Source organism: Aotus nancymaae, unplaced genomic scaffold (genome assembly GCF_030222135.1).
Source record: "Aotus nancymaae isolate 86718 unplaced genomic scaffold, 86718_ANA_hifiasm-v0.15.2.pri h1tg000002l, whole genome shotgun sequence".
Lineage (NCBI taxonomy): Eukaryota > Metazoa > Chordata > Mammalia > Primates > Aotidae > Aotus > Aotus nancymaae.
Window position 1 is genome coordinate 16,790,628 of NW_026988413.1, and position 16,883 is coordinate 16,807,510.

The 16,883-nt window shown below is 37.5% G+C and overlaps 1 protein-coding gene across 4 annotated transcripts in view; it reads left to right on the top strand.

Annotated features, from left to right (window-relative positions):
- Positions 1-16,883, top strand: part of BRAF (B-Raf proto-oncogene, serine/threonine kinase) — a 201,031-nt gene that overhangs the window by 170,315 nt on the left and 13,833 nt on the right. For 2 of the 4 annotated variants that reach the window (XM_064372859.1, XM_012447512.2), the window contains 3 exons: positions 574-705; positions 8,965-9,099; positions 14,516-14,669. In XM_064372859.1, the coding sequence (XP_064228929.1) occupies positions 574-705; positions 8,965-9,099; positions 14,516-14,669 (421 nt within the window). Of the gene's footprint in view, positions 1-573; positions 706-2,562; positions 2,645-8,964; positions 9,100-14,515; positions 14,670-16,883 lie in introns of those variants that run through there. The other 2 variants (XM_064372856.1, XM_012447514.2) reach the window with 2 other exon arrangements.

Consider the following 16,883-nt stretch of genomic DNA (forward strand, 5'->3'; position numbering starts at 1 on the left):
TATCCATGGCATGTTTATACCATATGCTTATTCTATAGCTTGAAAGGGGATTTGAGTTTATCAGTCTTGAAATTCTATCATTATTTTCTAAGGTGTCCTGAGATGAGAAAAGTTGTTTGTACCAGTGAGAAAACTTAAATTCTAAGACAGTTACTACAGTAGTTGTGCTGCTTCCAAGCATCTTAAAACCACAAGTCTAATATTTCTTTGCTGAATCAGGAATGGGAAGTGGGAACTGATTCTAATAGGGTAAGTCATAGGAGTAATTCAAACGGCACTTACGGTATTTTGTGCAGAAAGAAATTGCCTCAATAACTACTAAATTATAAAATCTTAGTAATACAATACAAAATCTCTGCTAATAATGTCTCTTTCTGAGTTTATAGAGCAGAGGATTTTTTTTTCTTCATCTTAATCAGTTGTATTTCTTTGACTATCAAGAGAATTGATTACATATTAGGTGTTTTAATGATAAAAGCATTACTCTAGGAATTACAGTAGTGTGTTTTTTCAGTCTTTATTCAGTTGAAGGGAAGAATTAACTAGAACTTTTTTTTTTTTATGTTCTAATAGGCACCAGAAGTCATCAGAATGCAAGATAAAAATCCATACAGCTTTCAGTCAGATGTATATGCATTTGGGATTGTTCTGTATGAATTGATGACTGGACAGTTACCTTATTCAAACATCAACAACAGGGACCAGGTAAATATTTACCACCTCTTGGTGTTTATTTTACCATCCTTATACAAGGCTCCGGTTAGTTTTAGAAAATAAATGGTAAGTCGTGGGGAAACATAAAAGATAGATTTCTTGATTTTTGGTTGTTGTTGTTGTTTTTTTTTACCAGTTTTAGAAATCATTTGTATAATTTTGGCAGTAATAGCAACATGTAAGTCCTTTTCTCAAAATATCAACCATAAATGTTACAATGGAATAAAATTCCTGGCTTTCTGATTAGAAACTACAGATACAACAATGGGCATTTCTTGACCATAGCACAATTAGAAGAATGAGCTCTGCTACTGTAGCATCTGGTCTTGAAACTTTTCACTGTATCACAGATTGTGCTGTCAGAACCGGTACTCAGCTATGAGCTTTTTTTATATTAAATTCTTTTAAAATTATTAAGATTTCTTGAATTCTTTAATTTTTAAAACTAGGTAAATGGAAGGAATCATACTTTGATTTTTTTTCTATAATGAGAATTCTAGTAGGAGGGTAATTTTTTACTTCTTTCCTTCCTAAGTTCCTGTTCCCTGTCCCTTACCTTCCAAAAGGTACTAACATAGCCTCATGGAGCTCTTAGCTTTTTCTCTCTCTGACTCAGTAAGCTCGCTTAAACTTTTAAAATTGGCCAAGAAAAGTGAATTGTCTTTACTAAAATTACCTTGGATAACTCTGTATTTTAAAAGGTTTGTGAGTGTGTGTAGAGAGATTACAGAAGTTATACTGTTAATAGAAAACACCATTTGACCACATAAACTTTGATTAAAGAATATTTAGACTTCATGCTGTGATTTATCCCAGAATCACCTGGGAGTTTTGTTTAAAAATGGAGATACTGGAGCAGATTCTAATTAAATGGGGAAGGGTCCACTCACCTGCATTTTTTTTCTGTTTCCCAGGAGATTCCAATATAGACCAAAGTTAAGAGTCACCAATCTAAATAACTTTTTTTAAGTGCAGGCTCTTTAGGTATTTCATCATAGCTTCCCAACCTGATTAAATTGTATTTATTGTATATAAATGTGTTGCTTCATTTAAGTGATTTGTCTGTTTTGTCAAGAGCTCAACTCTGTCATTTTGGTGCTAGCTCTGAGTAACTTTCTCACTTCACCTATTGTTATATCGGAGAAATAATCTCTTAACATGAACTTTGTGTGTGTGCTCATTGAATCACCATATGGCCCTTACACAACAATGGGCTTGACTGTGTTTGATGATTTTTTTAAATGGCTACATTTCTGCCCAGTTCATTATAAAACTAAATTTTAGTTTCTGTTGGCCTTTCTAACTACTTCATAGCTTTAGAATGTTGAGTTGTAGCTTTGAGTATGAAATAACATGACTTTGGATCTGATGTTTTAAGCCTGCATGAAACTTAGATTCAGGATGGACTGAAATTTCAGCTAAAGAACATAATTGAAACATTGTACTTACTGTACTTGTGATAGATATAGATCACTGAAATGATTGATTTGATGATGGAAGCCTGGGTAGTCAAATGGTCTCTAATTTACAAGCTTCATATGCTCTGCCTTTTACAGTCTTAGTAATTCAATCATACAGCATAACATCCTGTACATGTTCACTTTTCCTGTACATAATATTTTTCTGGAGGAATTACTATGGATTTTCAGTTTAGTTTCAGTTGATTTATCATATAGACTACAAATTAATAAAAATTTATGAACCTAAAATCTGGATAAAATTCATTTGTCAGTGAATATGTTTATTTTAATACAGTAATAAAATTATAATATAGAAACAAGTATTATCTCCAAAATACGGATAAAAGCATCCCAGAGTTCTACACTCATCCACTTCTTGGCATTTTAGGTGCTTTGTCCTCCATGGGAGTATAATAAATGATGTGGCAAGGGCTTACTCTCCATGAGAGGAGTGTGTGACCAACAGAAGGGTAAGGCCTTTACTAGTTAATTATTTCTAATAGTATAGTTAGAACCTTCTGGAATTTGCTAGTCCGAAACCAGGTTAAGTATTTAATGGAGAAGAAGGAGGTAAAAGAATGATATCCTCTTACAACTACCCCCATTCTTCTTCATTATCCTCTAGTTTACTTTCGTCAGATAGTACTTTCTATGAAACTCCACATTTTGAAGGGTTAACTATGGCCATCCTCAATTAAGTTGCCCCAGGTATTGCTCCATTCATCCTTTGATTTTTCTTTTGCTGTCTCTATACTTGGATCTTTATGACTCTCAGATTAGACATCTGTTTAAGAATCCAGGAATATTCTTTACTGTGCAATGTGAATACCATTCCCCTAGACTCTCATGCCCATAATCTGAGGTGGCAGATTTTGCCTGTAAATTCAGAGCACAGTTGATAAAGCAGTGTGATGTAATGGCAGGCCTTGGACTCCAGATTTGCATGACCTGGTCTACCTACCTCTCTGGGTATCTTTTTTTTTTTCCTTTCTTCTTTCTTTCTTTTTTTTTTTTTCTGAGACGGAGTCTTATTCTGTCACCCAAGCTGGAGTACAGTGGCCTAATCTCAGCTTACTGCAACTCTGCCTCCTAGGTTCAGCAATTCTCCTGCCTCATCCTCCTGAGTAGCTGGGGTTACAGGCGCGTGCCACTTTGCCCAGCTAATTTTTTTGTATTTTTGGTAGAAATGAGGTGGCACCACATTGGCCAGGCTGGTCTCGAACTCCTAACCTCATGATCCACCCACCTCAGCCTCGCAAAGTGCTGGGATTACAGGCATGAGCCGCTGCGCCTAGCTTTTTTCTTTTTTCAATCACCCCAAAAATAAAAGAATTCGGCTAAAGAATTTCTTCCAGTTTCAAAAATCAGATTCTTTTCTAAAATAGATCTCTTAGCCCTTTGCAAAGCAGTATACCTTTTTACCTTTATTTACCCTAGCACTAAAGGTCTGGTAAATCACATTGTCATCCCCTCACCCTCTTTATCATTCCAATATTTTTCTCTCTAATCACTCTATTCCCTCCTTCAGTGCGCTTTCTCTTGTAAATTGGGATTAATAATGTGCTCATTTAAGTTAGGTATATTGACTATACCTTAGTGGCTTTCTTTTCTTGGAGCAGAATTGCTGTGTCTTCTTAGAAGAATAAATAGCATATATCCGTTATTTCAAGTGTATTCCAGTTATAATTGCTGCATAACAAACCACCCAGAATGTAGTAGCTTAAAATACTAATCTGTAGGTTGGGCTGCTCTCAGTAAGGAAAGTTCTAATCTGTTTCACACCATATTGACTAGAGTAGATTGACTGGGTCTTAAAAGAATCTACTCTAGAGTGGCTCATTCACATACCTGGCAAATTGGTGCTAGCTAGAAGCTCGAAGCTCAGTTATTCTCCACACGAGCCTTTCCTTGCAGACCTCTTCGAAGGTCTTGGAGGACCTCTTCATTGGTCTTTCTCACAGCATGGTGGCAGGTTCTAAGCACAAGATCTGAAGAAACAGGAAGCAAGTACCAGTCTCTTATCAACAGGCAAATTATTTTAATAGAAAATGTTTTTAATACCAACTAATGCAAAGTACTATGGGATATAGAGGGATTCAAAAAGAATAAAACAAAACATAGGCTCTGCTCTTAATGGTATGGACAGTTCTGTTGAGGTCTTGCTGGGGGTGATACTGAAAATGAGCAGACGTGTGCTCCAGTAATACCATGGAATGAATGACAGGGTCGAGATGCCAAGAGTGCTGAGCGTGGATTGAAAGTATGAAGAACCAGTCCCAGAATGTCAAGCCGAGGTATTGATTTCATAGTGTATGTGCCACATGAATCTTCTGTCCATGAATAACATCCAGGAAAAACTTTCCCTGTTTTCTTCTTTCTGTTTCTTCATCAGTCAGCTTCTGCACCCCATGCCAGCAGATACTGAAGGTTGCCTGCTTTGTGCTCTCCCCTAACTAAATTCTGTGGGATCTATAAAAACATGAGAGTTGTCTTCAATTTTTTTTCTCACATTCCTCCTGAAAGAATCTTGAAAAAACTACGTACCTCCTTGTACATTTTTTAAGTTGGCATCTAAAAGTTTTTACCTTAAGTTTAATTGCAAAGAATATAATTTCCTGTATATTCTATTAACATTTTAAAGTAAGACTATAATATTAGATATATATATATATCTTTTTGAAATGTATGCATTCAAATCTAAAAACCATACTGATTTTATGCCTATTAAAAAATACTGAAGTTCTTCATTAATTTCTGGAAGTTTTACATGGTTCTTTTTTTCTCTTCAAACTATTTGTATTGTTTCTCTTACAGAACTTCATCCTAATGTAACATATTTGTATGCTTTAAAGCCTTTTATTGATTAAGTTACAACTGCAATAAAAATATGTATATAAGTTTAAATTTAGAATTTTACAAAATTGTAACTTCAAGCCCTGATTATTAATTTTTTTAATTCTGAATTATGTTATTGTTACAAGTAACATATAACTGGTGAAAATAATGTGTAAGTTTTTAATATATGGAAAATTAGAAGGTAAAATTATATTGGAAATATGTATCTTAATGAATGACATGGACTTTTCTTTTCCCTTCAATTAATGTATCTGTGGATAAATACAACTCTTCTGTTAGGACACTAGATACTAGGACTTAGTATTGATCCTTTCCTTATTTCATTTCTAAAGAGGTAAGTACTGAGAAATTGTATTTAAATTATAAGATGAGAAAGGCAGGAGTTTTGTTATAACCACATGCAGAGTTTAGTGGTCCCCAAGACCCAGCTTCAGGTTTGTTAAAAGGACTCGCTGAAAACTCAATGAAAGCTGCTCAAGACTCACTGACAGCTGTTACAGTCACAGTTACAGTTTATTACAATGAAAGAATACATATTAAAATTAACAAGGGAAGAGACTTACAGTACAAAATTCAGGAGTGTTCTTGTAAGAGATTTATAGGACAAAATTCAGGAACTTTTTGTCACCCTCTCCCAGTGGAGTTGTGGACAGAGCTTCCAGTAGCAGTGTGTGACAAGATACATGGATTATTGCCAACCAGGGAATAATCACCTGAGACTGGAATCTAGAGTTTTTATTGCAGTTCAGTCACATAGATATGGTTGACCACCTGCGGGGCTGACCTTAGTTTACAGCTCCTCTATAAATCACAGTGTTAGCCTAGACTATCTGGCATGGCCCATGGACCCCAGATAAACAGACACTCTGATCAGGCAGAACATTTCAAGGGCTAGTGATTACCTCCCAGGATCCAAGAGCAAAGGGTAGCTCTCTCTTTGGGCAAGGTTAATTTTAATTCTTTACTGCATAATGTATCACTCAATCATTTGAGCTCATTCCTATAAAGTACCAAAATTTACATAGTAAATTGTCATTAAAAATGTTTTAAAAGCTCAGCTGACATTTCAAGTAATATTTTTGAAAGTAAAGAATTGGAAACAAACAGACTTGTTACCCATTCGTTTGAGCCCAGTTCGACACCAGTATTTGGAAATGTCTCTTTGTTGCCCCAGAGGTTTTTATACCTTGGGACAATGTGTACTTTAGTTAGGTTACATATGGGTAAAAGGTGTGGCTTTGTAAAGTGGTAGAAGGGCAGTTATAACAGGGAGAATGGGAAAGGAGGGTAAGTGTTACACCTCCACTTGAGACTTGAGTGGTTCTCTGGCAAATCAGTTTTTTCAAAGGGGATACGAGTAAGCTGATGGTTGTAGAAATTAATTCCCTTAAAACCACCGTGTTGGCTGGGCATGATGGCTTATGTCTGTAATCCTAACACTGTGGGAGGCTGAAGTGGGTGGATCACTTGAGGTCGGGAGTTTGAGACCAGTCTGGCCAACATGGTGAAACCCCGTCTCTACGAAAAAAAATATACAAACATTAGATGGGTGTGGCAGTATACACCTGTAATCCCAGCTACTCAGGAGGCTGAGACAGGAGAATTGCTTGAACCCAGGAGGGGGAGGTTGCAATGAGCCAAGATCGCACCACTGCACTTCAGCCTGGGCAACAGAGCAAGACTTTGTCTCAAATTTAAAAAAAAAAAAAAAAAAAAAAAAACACCATGTCTTTATACCTCTGGTAAAGTCTTCATGTAACCCTGGTGATATTTGACCCTAATTTAAAGGCTATAGATATATGACCTGGCTAATCAACTAGCAAAAAGTTTATCACTCACCTTAATAAATAGTTAAACATTGAAAACCTCTTGTGGGCCGGGCGCAGTGGCTCACGCCTATAATCCCAGCACTTTGGGAGGCCAAGGCGGGTGGATCACGAGGTCAAGAGATCGAGACCATCCTGGTCAACATGGTGAAACCCCGTCTCTACTAAAAATACAAAAAAAAATTAGCTGGGCATGGTGGCGCATGCCTGTAGTCCCAGCTACTTGGGAGGCTGAGGCAGGAGAATTGCTTGAACCCAGGAGGCGGAGGTTGCGGTGAGCCAAGGTCACGCCATTGCACTCTAGTCTGGGTAGCAAGAGCGAAACTCCGTCTCAAAAAAAAAAAGGAAACCTCTTGTGTTCACAAGGTTATGTTAAATACTGGAGGTGGTGGTATTACAGATATTTTTTAAGAATTTTTTTAAAAATGTGTATATATGAGTCACAATCTCTCTGCCTTACAAGCACCCATAGTCTCATTGGAGAACTTAGATAAGATACCTATCACAAAAAGATTAATAACCATACAAGGCAGTAAATGCTTATCATAGCTAGTGGTGGGAAGGAGGATCATTATTACTTCTAGGTATGTAAAGAAAGGTATGATAAGCATGGTTACCTTTCAGTTAGGCCTTGATTCATCTGGATTTCAGGTAGCTAGAGCAGGGTCAGGGAGGGCCTTACAAGCAGAGTAGGAGCAGCAGCAGTAAAAAAGTTAAAAGTAGCTTTGTATTGGGATAGATTTCTCTACAAATCCTATTATCTTGGGCAAGTTAATTTATTTGAGCTTTGGATTCCTTATCTGTAAAATGGGATCAATACCAACCTTGTAGAATTCCTTTTTTGAGGATTAAATTAGATGACATCTAGTATCCAAGTGTCCCAAAGTTTTTTGGCCTTTCAGGGCTACCTTTTCCATTGATAGCCAAGTAAGAATGCCTGAATTGCTGACCATAATATATGACTATAGGTACTCCAGATTCTTTCTCTCAACTTAGAAGACCCCTGTTTAAAGTGCTTTACATTCTTCTGGGTGTTGCTTATCACCTGTTGCTCCAAGGTATTATTCCAGGTTGCTCCCAGAATTCTAAGACTGCTGTCTTCCATTAAAATGATGATGATATGATGGTGTGGCTTCAGTAGGGGGCATTGTGGAGGAAAACTGTACTCCCCTCAATTCAGTATCTCTTTCCAAGGTACATCCTTTAACCTCTACCATATAGAGATCACATTGCAATCAAAGCTTTACTAAAGGCTGACAGTTAAAAGTCATTACAGCAGCAAACAGGAAATAACACAATATATCAAGCTTGACCATTTCTAACATTCATCAGCTCTGCCCTGTAGCAGGGATCTCTTACAGGCTTTCTCCACTTTAGCCTCTACTCTGCCCCTATTGGACCTATTCCCTCTAAGATCGAAAGCCCTTTTCTCAGGCTATCCTCCCTGAGTCTCAAGACTCCTAACATTTATCTCTGCCTGTCCTCAAAAGAGGCAAAAGGTTAGAAAATTAAGAAATTAGAAAAAATTCTAAATCTCTGAACCCAGGGAAGACAAGCCTTTTTACTTCATTAAACAGAAGATTTTAGCTCCTAATGGCTTCTCCTTCCCTCCTCTGGGGGAGGAAACCAAATGGCCCATTAGCGTTTCCACAATCAAAGGGCTTAAAATACAGATGGCAAAACAACTGCTAAAATGTTAACCTCCTTGGTTTTCCCTACACATATATAAAGGGCTTACGGCAATGTCCAACAACAAGATGTGCTGAATAAATTATTTTTTTAAAGAAGAGGCACTATCAGATCTGTTGTAGGTGGTTACCCTGTGAGTGGGAAAATGGACTGGATAAGGAGAGATCAAAAGCAGGGGAGCAATTAGAGAACTTTTGCCACAGTCCAGGGATCTTGAAGATTTGAGCTTGCAGCTACTTGTGTGGGTTCCCCACAATCATGATGTTTCATTAGTTTTTTAAAACTTCTTCTTAAGGTGTAATACATACATCGTAAGCTGTATGTGTACAGCTTATTGTGTTTTCAGTGAATGTGAAGTATATTTTTCAACTTGTTTACAAGGTTGAATTATTTGCCTTTTTTTTTTTCTCTCTTTCCAGATAATTTTTATGGTGGGACGAGGATACCTATCTCCAGATCTCAGTAAGGTACGGAGTAACTGTCCAAAAGCCATGAAGAGATTAATGGCAGAGTGCCTCAAAAAGAAAAGAGATGAGAGACCACTCTTTCCACAAGTAAGAGAAAGCTTCATGCTACCCAAAAGAACAGACTAATATTCATAGACAGATTTCTGAGCACTTTTTTGAGCACACAGTCTGTATTTCATAAGTTTGAATTCTATGTGCAGACTCCAGACAAGTAAACACATTAAGATGGTTTCATGAGGGTTGAGCAGTGGTACACCTAGAAATTTAGGGTCCCAATACAAAATATTCAGAAAGACTTTGCATTTATCCGGCATTCTCAGACTTCTCAGCCTTTGAACCCTTTTACACATTTAAAAAGTATTGAAGAACTCTACTTACGCTTGTAAAATAATGACAGTAAAAAAGGCAATAATGTCTCAATTGTTATTACAAAAATAGTTTGATTTCGTGGTTACCCTGGTGGTCCACAGACCAGATTTTGTGAACCACCAACCACTGCTTTATTTCTTCTTGGTGGTAAAATAAAGATTCTAAGCTTTCCTTTAATACTAGGTCTTTTTGAGGGGCATTTCCGCCTGGGCACAAAAAAGAAAAGGCAGTAAGGTAGTTGTCAGCTCAACCTGCCTTTACCTAACTCTTGATAACTCATTGCTTTTTTTAATTCCATATTGGAAAGATAAAGCCTTAAGTTAATAAGTCTCACAAAGAACTGTAACTAAGGCCAGGCACAGTGACTCACACCTATAATTCCAGCACTTTGAGAGGCCAAGGGGGGCAGATCACCTGAGGTCAGGATTTCAAGACCAGCCTGGCCAACATGGTGAAACCCCATCTCTATGTAAATACAAAAATTAGCTGGGCATGGTGGCAAGAGCCTGTAATCCCAGCTACCTGGGAGACTGAGGCATGAGAATCACTTGAACCCAGGAGGTAGAGGCTGTGGGGAGCTGAGATCACACCACTGCAGTCCAGCCAGGGCAACAGAGCAAGACTCTGTCTCCAAAAAAAAAAAAAAAAAACACAACTGTAACTAAGTATTTCAAATAGCTTACAGAGTTAAGCTGTAGTAGATATTGTAATATAAATGCAGTGTTTTCTGATACTTAGGGAGCTTCTGATAACACTGGGTAAATATTCCTTGGACTGGGCACAATGGCTCTTGCCTGTAATCCCAGCACTTTGGGAGACTGAGGCAAGCAGATCACGAGGTCAGGAGTTTGAGACCAGCTTGGCCAACATGGTGAAACCCCATCTCTACTAAAAATACGAATATTAGCCAGGCGTGATGGCGGGAGCCTGTGAATCTACCTACTTGGGAGGCTGAGATGGAGAATTGCTTGAACCCGGGAGGTGAAGGTTGCAGTTAGCCGAGATTGCGCCACTGTACTCCAGCCTGGGCAACAGAGTGAGACTCTGCCTCAAAAAAAAAAAAATGCCTTGATAAATCGATAAATCAGTACAGTTTCTAGTGAGAAGTCCTGTCTCCCATAGTAACCCTGCTACCATAATTACTGGAGTGTTCATTTATGAACTCTTAGGCCTTTGAATACCCAGTCCTAGCTACCTCAGACAGAAGTCACTGTTAAGGAATGAGATTCACTCATCTTTTATTTTTAAATCTAAAAAATTTTATTATTCTCTAAAGAATTAAAGAAGATAGAATTGATGGTTTTAACAAGTCTCTCAGGCTGTTGCCTAAGAGAAGAAAAGGGAAGCTAAGTGGTTGGGTGGGTAGATATAAGTTTCATTTACCAGGGTTCGAAGTTACTGTTCCTTTGAGGAAGAGTTTTTATTTTTTGTTTTGTTTGTTTGTTTGTTTGTTTGTGTTTGTTTTGTAAGTCAGGAAACCTCTGGGTTGAGCGTGTCCTGATGAGAGACCAGTGCTGCTGACCAGTTTCAGCATGACCCTGTCCCATGTTCTCTTTTCACATCATGGTGCTCAGGTTTCTTACTTAGCATGGTAGATTGACATTAATAATGCAAAGTACATCCTTAGGCCCACTTTTTAAATGATATTAAAAGGGGCAAAATGCTTAGCTCATACTTCTAATTATAACATTTCATTAATTACATGGTTTCAAAAAAGGAAGTCCATATATGAACTTTCCAGATTATTGGAGGCTATCCCTTTTAAGTGTTATTTTAAGATTTTTGTTACAGGATCTTTTCACACCGTACTGTTATGTGCCACATAAATTTTATATGGCTAAAGATCTATATGTTTTAAAAAACTATAAAATATGAAATCATTTTTATAGTTTTGAGGTAGAAAAGTCTTTCTTAATAGACAAAATTCAGAAGGTATAGAGGAAAAACTTAGGAGATGTGAGTATGTTAAAAATTTTTTAACTTCTATATAGAAAAATAACATCGAAAGATAAAGAGAATAATTGTAGCATATAGAACAAAAAGTAAATGTTTATAATATACAAAGGACTCCTACAAATCAATAAGTAAAAGACAATCAATAGAAAATGGGCAAAGAGAATATGAAAGGTGATTCACGTAAGAAATACAAATAGTGAATGAACTTAGGAAAAGGTGTAAAGATTTCCATGGCAGTCAGTAAAATGCAAAGACACACAACAGTGAAATACATTTTAATTTTGCCTCTCAGGTTGGTAATATCCAGCACTGGTAACAATATTGGGAAGTGAGGAAGAGCATACTTTCTAAAATTTTAAAGATTTGGTGGGAGTGTGAATTGTTCAGCATTTTGGAAGAACTTGGTAAAATCCATAAATTCAAAATAATTCTAAAAATCTTTGCTTTATAACCTATTTTGTAAGTATTCAGATATATATAACAATGTTTACTATAATAAGAAAAATTAAAGACATTAAGAGTAAGTTAGATTTATATTGATGACATGGATATTGGTGAGAGAAAAAGAAGACAAAACCGAAAACAAAATGTAGTATGATACCTTCTTTTTTTTTTTAAATAGGGAAGGTCTGTTCTGTTGCCTAGGCTAGAGTGCAGTAATATGATCATAGCCCACTGCAGCCTCAAACTCCTGGGCTCAAGCAATCCTCTCACCTCAGCCTCCCAAATAGCTGGTACTGCAGGTGCTCAGGACCACAACTAACTAATTTCTTTTTGGTTTTGGGGTTTGTTTTTTTTTAATAAACAGAGTCTCACTATGTTGCCCAGGCTGGTCTTGAACTCCTGGACTCAAGTGATCCTCTTGCCTCGGCCTGCCAAAGTGCTAGGATTACAGGCATGAGCCCCAGTGCCCAGCCTGATACTTTAAAAGGTTGTAGAAGTAGGCTCTATTTGCATACATTAAAAAGTTACAGAAGAGGCTGGGCATGGTGACTCACACCTGTAATCCCAGCACTTTGGGAGGCCGAGGTGGGCAGATCACCTGAGGTCAGGAATTCGAGACTAGCCTGGGCAACATGGTAAAACCCCATCTGTACTGAAAATACAAAATTAGCCAGGCGTGGTGGCTTATGCCTGTGATCCCAGCTACTTGGGAGGCGGAGGTTGCAGTGAGCTGAGATTGCATCACTGCACTCCAGCCTGGGCAATAGAGTGACGCTCCATCTCAAAAAAAAAAAAAAAGAGGTACAGAAGCAAGTATAGACTCTAACAGTGGTTATCCCTGCAGGGCAGGATTTAAGAGCCTTGTACTCTTTATACATTTCTATAGTATTTTAGTTTTTATTTGCATGCTATACTTGGAATTTAAAATTTTTTGTAACTGCTTCTTTGTCATGTATTAATCATCATAAAGATTACTTTTTTTAAAGAGTTTAACTTTAAAAAAATTTTCGGCCGAGTGTGGTGGCTCACGCCTGTAATCCCAACACTTTGGAAGGCCGAGGCAGGAGGATCACCTGAGGTCAGGAGTTTGAGACCAGCTGTCAAACATGGTAAAACCCTGTCTCTATTAAAAATACAAAAATTAGCCGGGCGTGGTGGCGGGTGCCTGTAATCCCAGCTACTCGGGAGGCTGAGACAGGAGAATCACTTGAACCCGGGAGGTGGAGGTTGCAGTGAGCTGAGATCACACCACTGCACTCCAGCCTGGGCAACAAAGAGTGAAACTCCATCTGAAAAAAAATTTCAGCCAGGCCAGTGGCTCATGTCTGTAATCCCAGCACTTTGGGAGTCCAAGGCAAGCAGATCACCTGAGGTTAGAAGTTTGAGACCAGCCTGGCCAACATGGCAAAACCCCATTTCAGTCTCTACTAAAAATACAAAAAATTAGCTGGGTGTGGTGGTGCACACCTGTAATCCTAGCTACTCGGGAAGCTGCAGCAGGAAAATTGATAGAACCCAGGAAGCGGAGGTTGCAGTGAGCCGAGATTGCACCACTGCATTCCAGCCTGGGTGACGAGCAGGACTCTGTCTCAAAAAAATAATAATAATAATAATTGGTAGATCAGGACAATAACAAAAGTAATAATAGCTGCTGAAGTTTTGTTGAGTACTTATTATAGGCCAGGCATTATGCCAAGCCCTTTAAACATATGTTTCATGATTATGAACATGCATTATCATGCTGTATGCCTTCAAGGATATAACCTGTTTCTTTATACCTTAAAATATGTTAATTTCTACATTTTATGTAGAGTTCTCCTGTCTTTGCTCTTGGGTTGTCACCTGTCAGTTCTCATGTGCTACTAGCACTCTAGGTCCCTGGGGTTCTGCTTTTAATTAAGTGTATCTAGCCAGGCACAGTGGCTCACGCCTGTAATCCTAGCACTTTGGGAGGCCGAGGCGGGTAGATCACGAGGTCAGGAGATCGAGAGCATCCTGGCTAACGTGATGAAACCCTGTCTCTACTAAAAATACAAAAAAAAAAAAAAAAAAAATCAGCCAGGCATGGTAGCATGCGCCTGTAGTCCCAGCTACTCAGGAGGCTGAGGCAGGAGAATTCCTTGAACCCAGGAGGCGGAGGTTGCAGTGAGCCGAGATCGTGCCACTGCACTCCAGCCTGGGCAACAGAGCAAGATTCTGTCTCAAAAAAAAAATTAGGTGTATGTAAAACATTCCCCATTGCTAGATTTCTTTAAAGGGCAAGTAGCTGTGATAGTTCTGTTTAGAGATAGTCATATAGTGCTTTGCTTTACTTATTTATACTCTGTCTTCTTCCCAAAAGAGACTTGTGGTCTGTAACAAAAAGGTCTAAGATTTGTTTTAAATTTCTATTATTTACTGTTTCCAGACTACAAATGATCTAAAATATAAATAAAAGTTAACTGTGAATTACTCTCCCAATTTAATTTACAGAGATAATTTTCTTTTTAAGAAAAAATACCAGTTTCTTTACATATATTTTTGCAAGCATTTATGACAATACTGAAAACTGTGTAAGATTTCAGGTACTTTCTGGTAAAGTGTGATGGGACTCTTAAAAATTTATGCCACCCAGATTTTCATTCTTCTTTCTGTTTTTTCTTTTTCTTTTTTTCTTTCTTTTTTTTTTTCTCTTTTTTCTTTATTTTATTTTTTTCTTTTTTTTTTCTTTTTTTTTTTTCTTTTTTTTTTGTAGATTCTCGCCTCTATTGAGCTGCTGGCCCGCTCATTGCCAAAAATTCACCGCAGTGCATCAGAACCCTCCTTGAATCGGGCTGGTTTCCAAACAGAGGATTTTAGTCTATATGCTTGTGCTTCTCCAAAAACACCCATCCAGGCAGGGGGATATGGTGCGTTTCCTGTCCACTGAAACAAATGAGTGAGAGAGTGCAGGAGAGTAGCAACAAAAAGAAAAGAAATGAATATGTTTGCTTATATGTTAAACGGAATAAAATATTCTTTTTTTAAGGTAAACCAAAGAACACTTGTGTGGTTAAAGACTAGATGTCATTTTTCCCCAAACTAAAATTTATAGTTAACATTGGATTTTTAACATCCAAGGGTTAAAATACATGGACATTGCTAAAAATTGGCAGTGCCTCTTCTAGAGGCTTTACTTTCTGTTCCGGGTTTGTTTTGTTCACTTGGTTATTTTAAGTATTAAACTTCAGTTTTTCTCATGCAACTTTTATTACTAGCTATCACATATCCACTAAGGACTCCAGAAGAAGAGCATACCTGTTCCTATGTTTGCAGGTGGGAAGTTGTCAGTAGGTTAACCTGGGTTTGATAAGGCAAACTGAGCAGATCTAATTTAGGAAGTCACTAGAATTTAATAATTTTATTTTTATTCTTAATAGTTTTTCTATAACTCTTTTTATAACAGTTTGGAAAAAGTGGATGTCCTTTATTTCCTTGAAGCAATAAACTAAATTTCTTTTTGTAAATTGAGAGTGCAGGTGACCAAAAATATTGCTGAGGAGTGGCATGTTTGACATGAGTAAAATGTCTTAGCTTTGGATTTTTAGTGGGAAAATGTTATAAATTGGAGGTCTTTTTAAATAACTTTTTAAAAAATACATTAAAGATGTCTTGCTCATGTAGAAGTCAAACTTCGTTGCAAATGCATTGCCCCCTTTGCACTCAATCCCTCCCCTGCAAAAAATCTTCACAGAATTCTGTGAGAACTTTTAGGTGTGTTTTTCTTTGAGATAATTCTAGTTGCCAAACACCAGGTGATAGATTTTTTGAAGTGATTATTAAATTATTCTTACCTCTCATAATGCATATTTTAGTAATCACCTTATCATTGTGTCTCATCAAATTTCTGTCCTCCGTATATTCTTTGACCAGCAAGATTCTACTTATGATGAAAGAATGCTGTTCTCCTTTTTGCATTCCATGGTATGAAGTATTTGTTAGCACTCTCTAATACTTACACTTTGTTGTATAGAAAATGACTCTAATGTGGTGGTCAGTGTATTCTTATTGTGATTCAGATGGAATCAAAAATAGAAAGCAACAGCATGTGGTCCTATCAAAGATTTGGCCATCTCTACTTCATTGTCAGCTTCTTAACTATATCTTCACTTCCTCAATTTGATTTTGTCATGATTTTTAAATGTAGCCAACAGTTAGTTCAAGGTTCTTCCAGTCAACAGACATCTGTATAAATGCCTCTTTGAAGTCAATAAAGAACAAAATTGAGAAGACTTTAAATTAATGATAATTTAGTTTTTAAGTACCCACAAATAAATTTTTTAAACATTTTCTCTATTTGAATGGTTAGATGTCATTCAGGAAAATCACTCAATAATAATTATGGCAAACCTTTAGCCCCTCATTTGGGTAGCTTAAGATAAATAATGCCATTATGATTTCAGAACTGATTTATGACTTTCAGTTTAGTTAAGAAAATGAGCCAGGCGTGGTGGTTCACACCTGTAATCCCACCACTTTGGGAGGCCAAGGCAGGTGGATCACCTGAGGTCAGGAGTTCGAGACCGGCCTGACTAACATGGTGAAACTCCATCTCTACTAAAAGTACAAAAATTAGCCTGGCGTAGTGGTGGGTCCTTGTGATCCCAGCTACTCAGGAGGCAGGAGAATCACTTGAACCCGGGAGGCAGAGGTTGCAGTGAGCCAAGATTGCGCCATTGCACTCCAGCCTGGGTGACAGAGCGAGACTTGGTCTCAAAAAAACAAAAAGGAACGTTTCTCATATGTTAGAAGTGAGACTAAGAAAGGAATAAGGACATGTAACTATTGGAAAATATCAAAGTATATGACTTTTAAATCCTCCAGTGGCACTAAAGATGGGATTATTAGTAATTGTTAAATAGGGTTTTATTCATTCACAAACAGAAGACTAGCAGGCATGTAACAAAGTTTTTACAAAATTGACTTTCTCTGTGGAATGCTCCAGAGGTTTGGCCATTTTGAGGCACAAAGTTAAGGGATCTGTTTATTGATAGAGCTCTTTCTATAATTTCCCAGCATACCTGCCTCACTGTTACGCTCCTTTTTTGTTCACTCTTTTTCTTCTCAATGCCATCCTGCCTAGG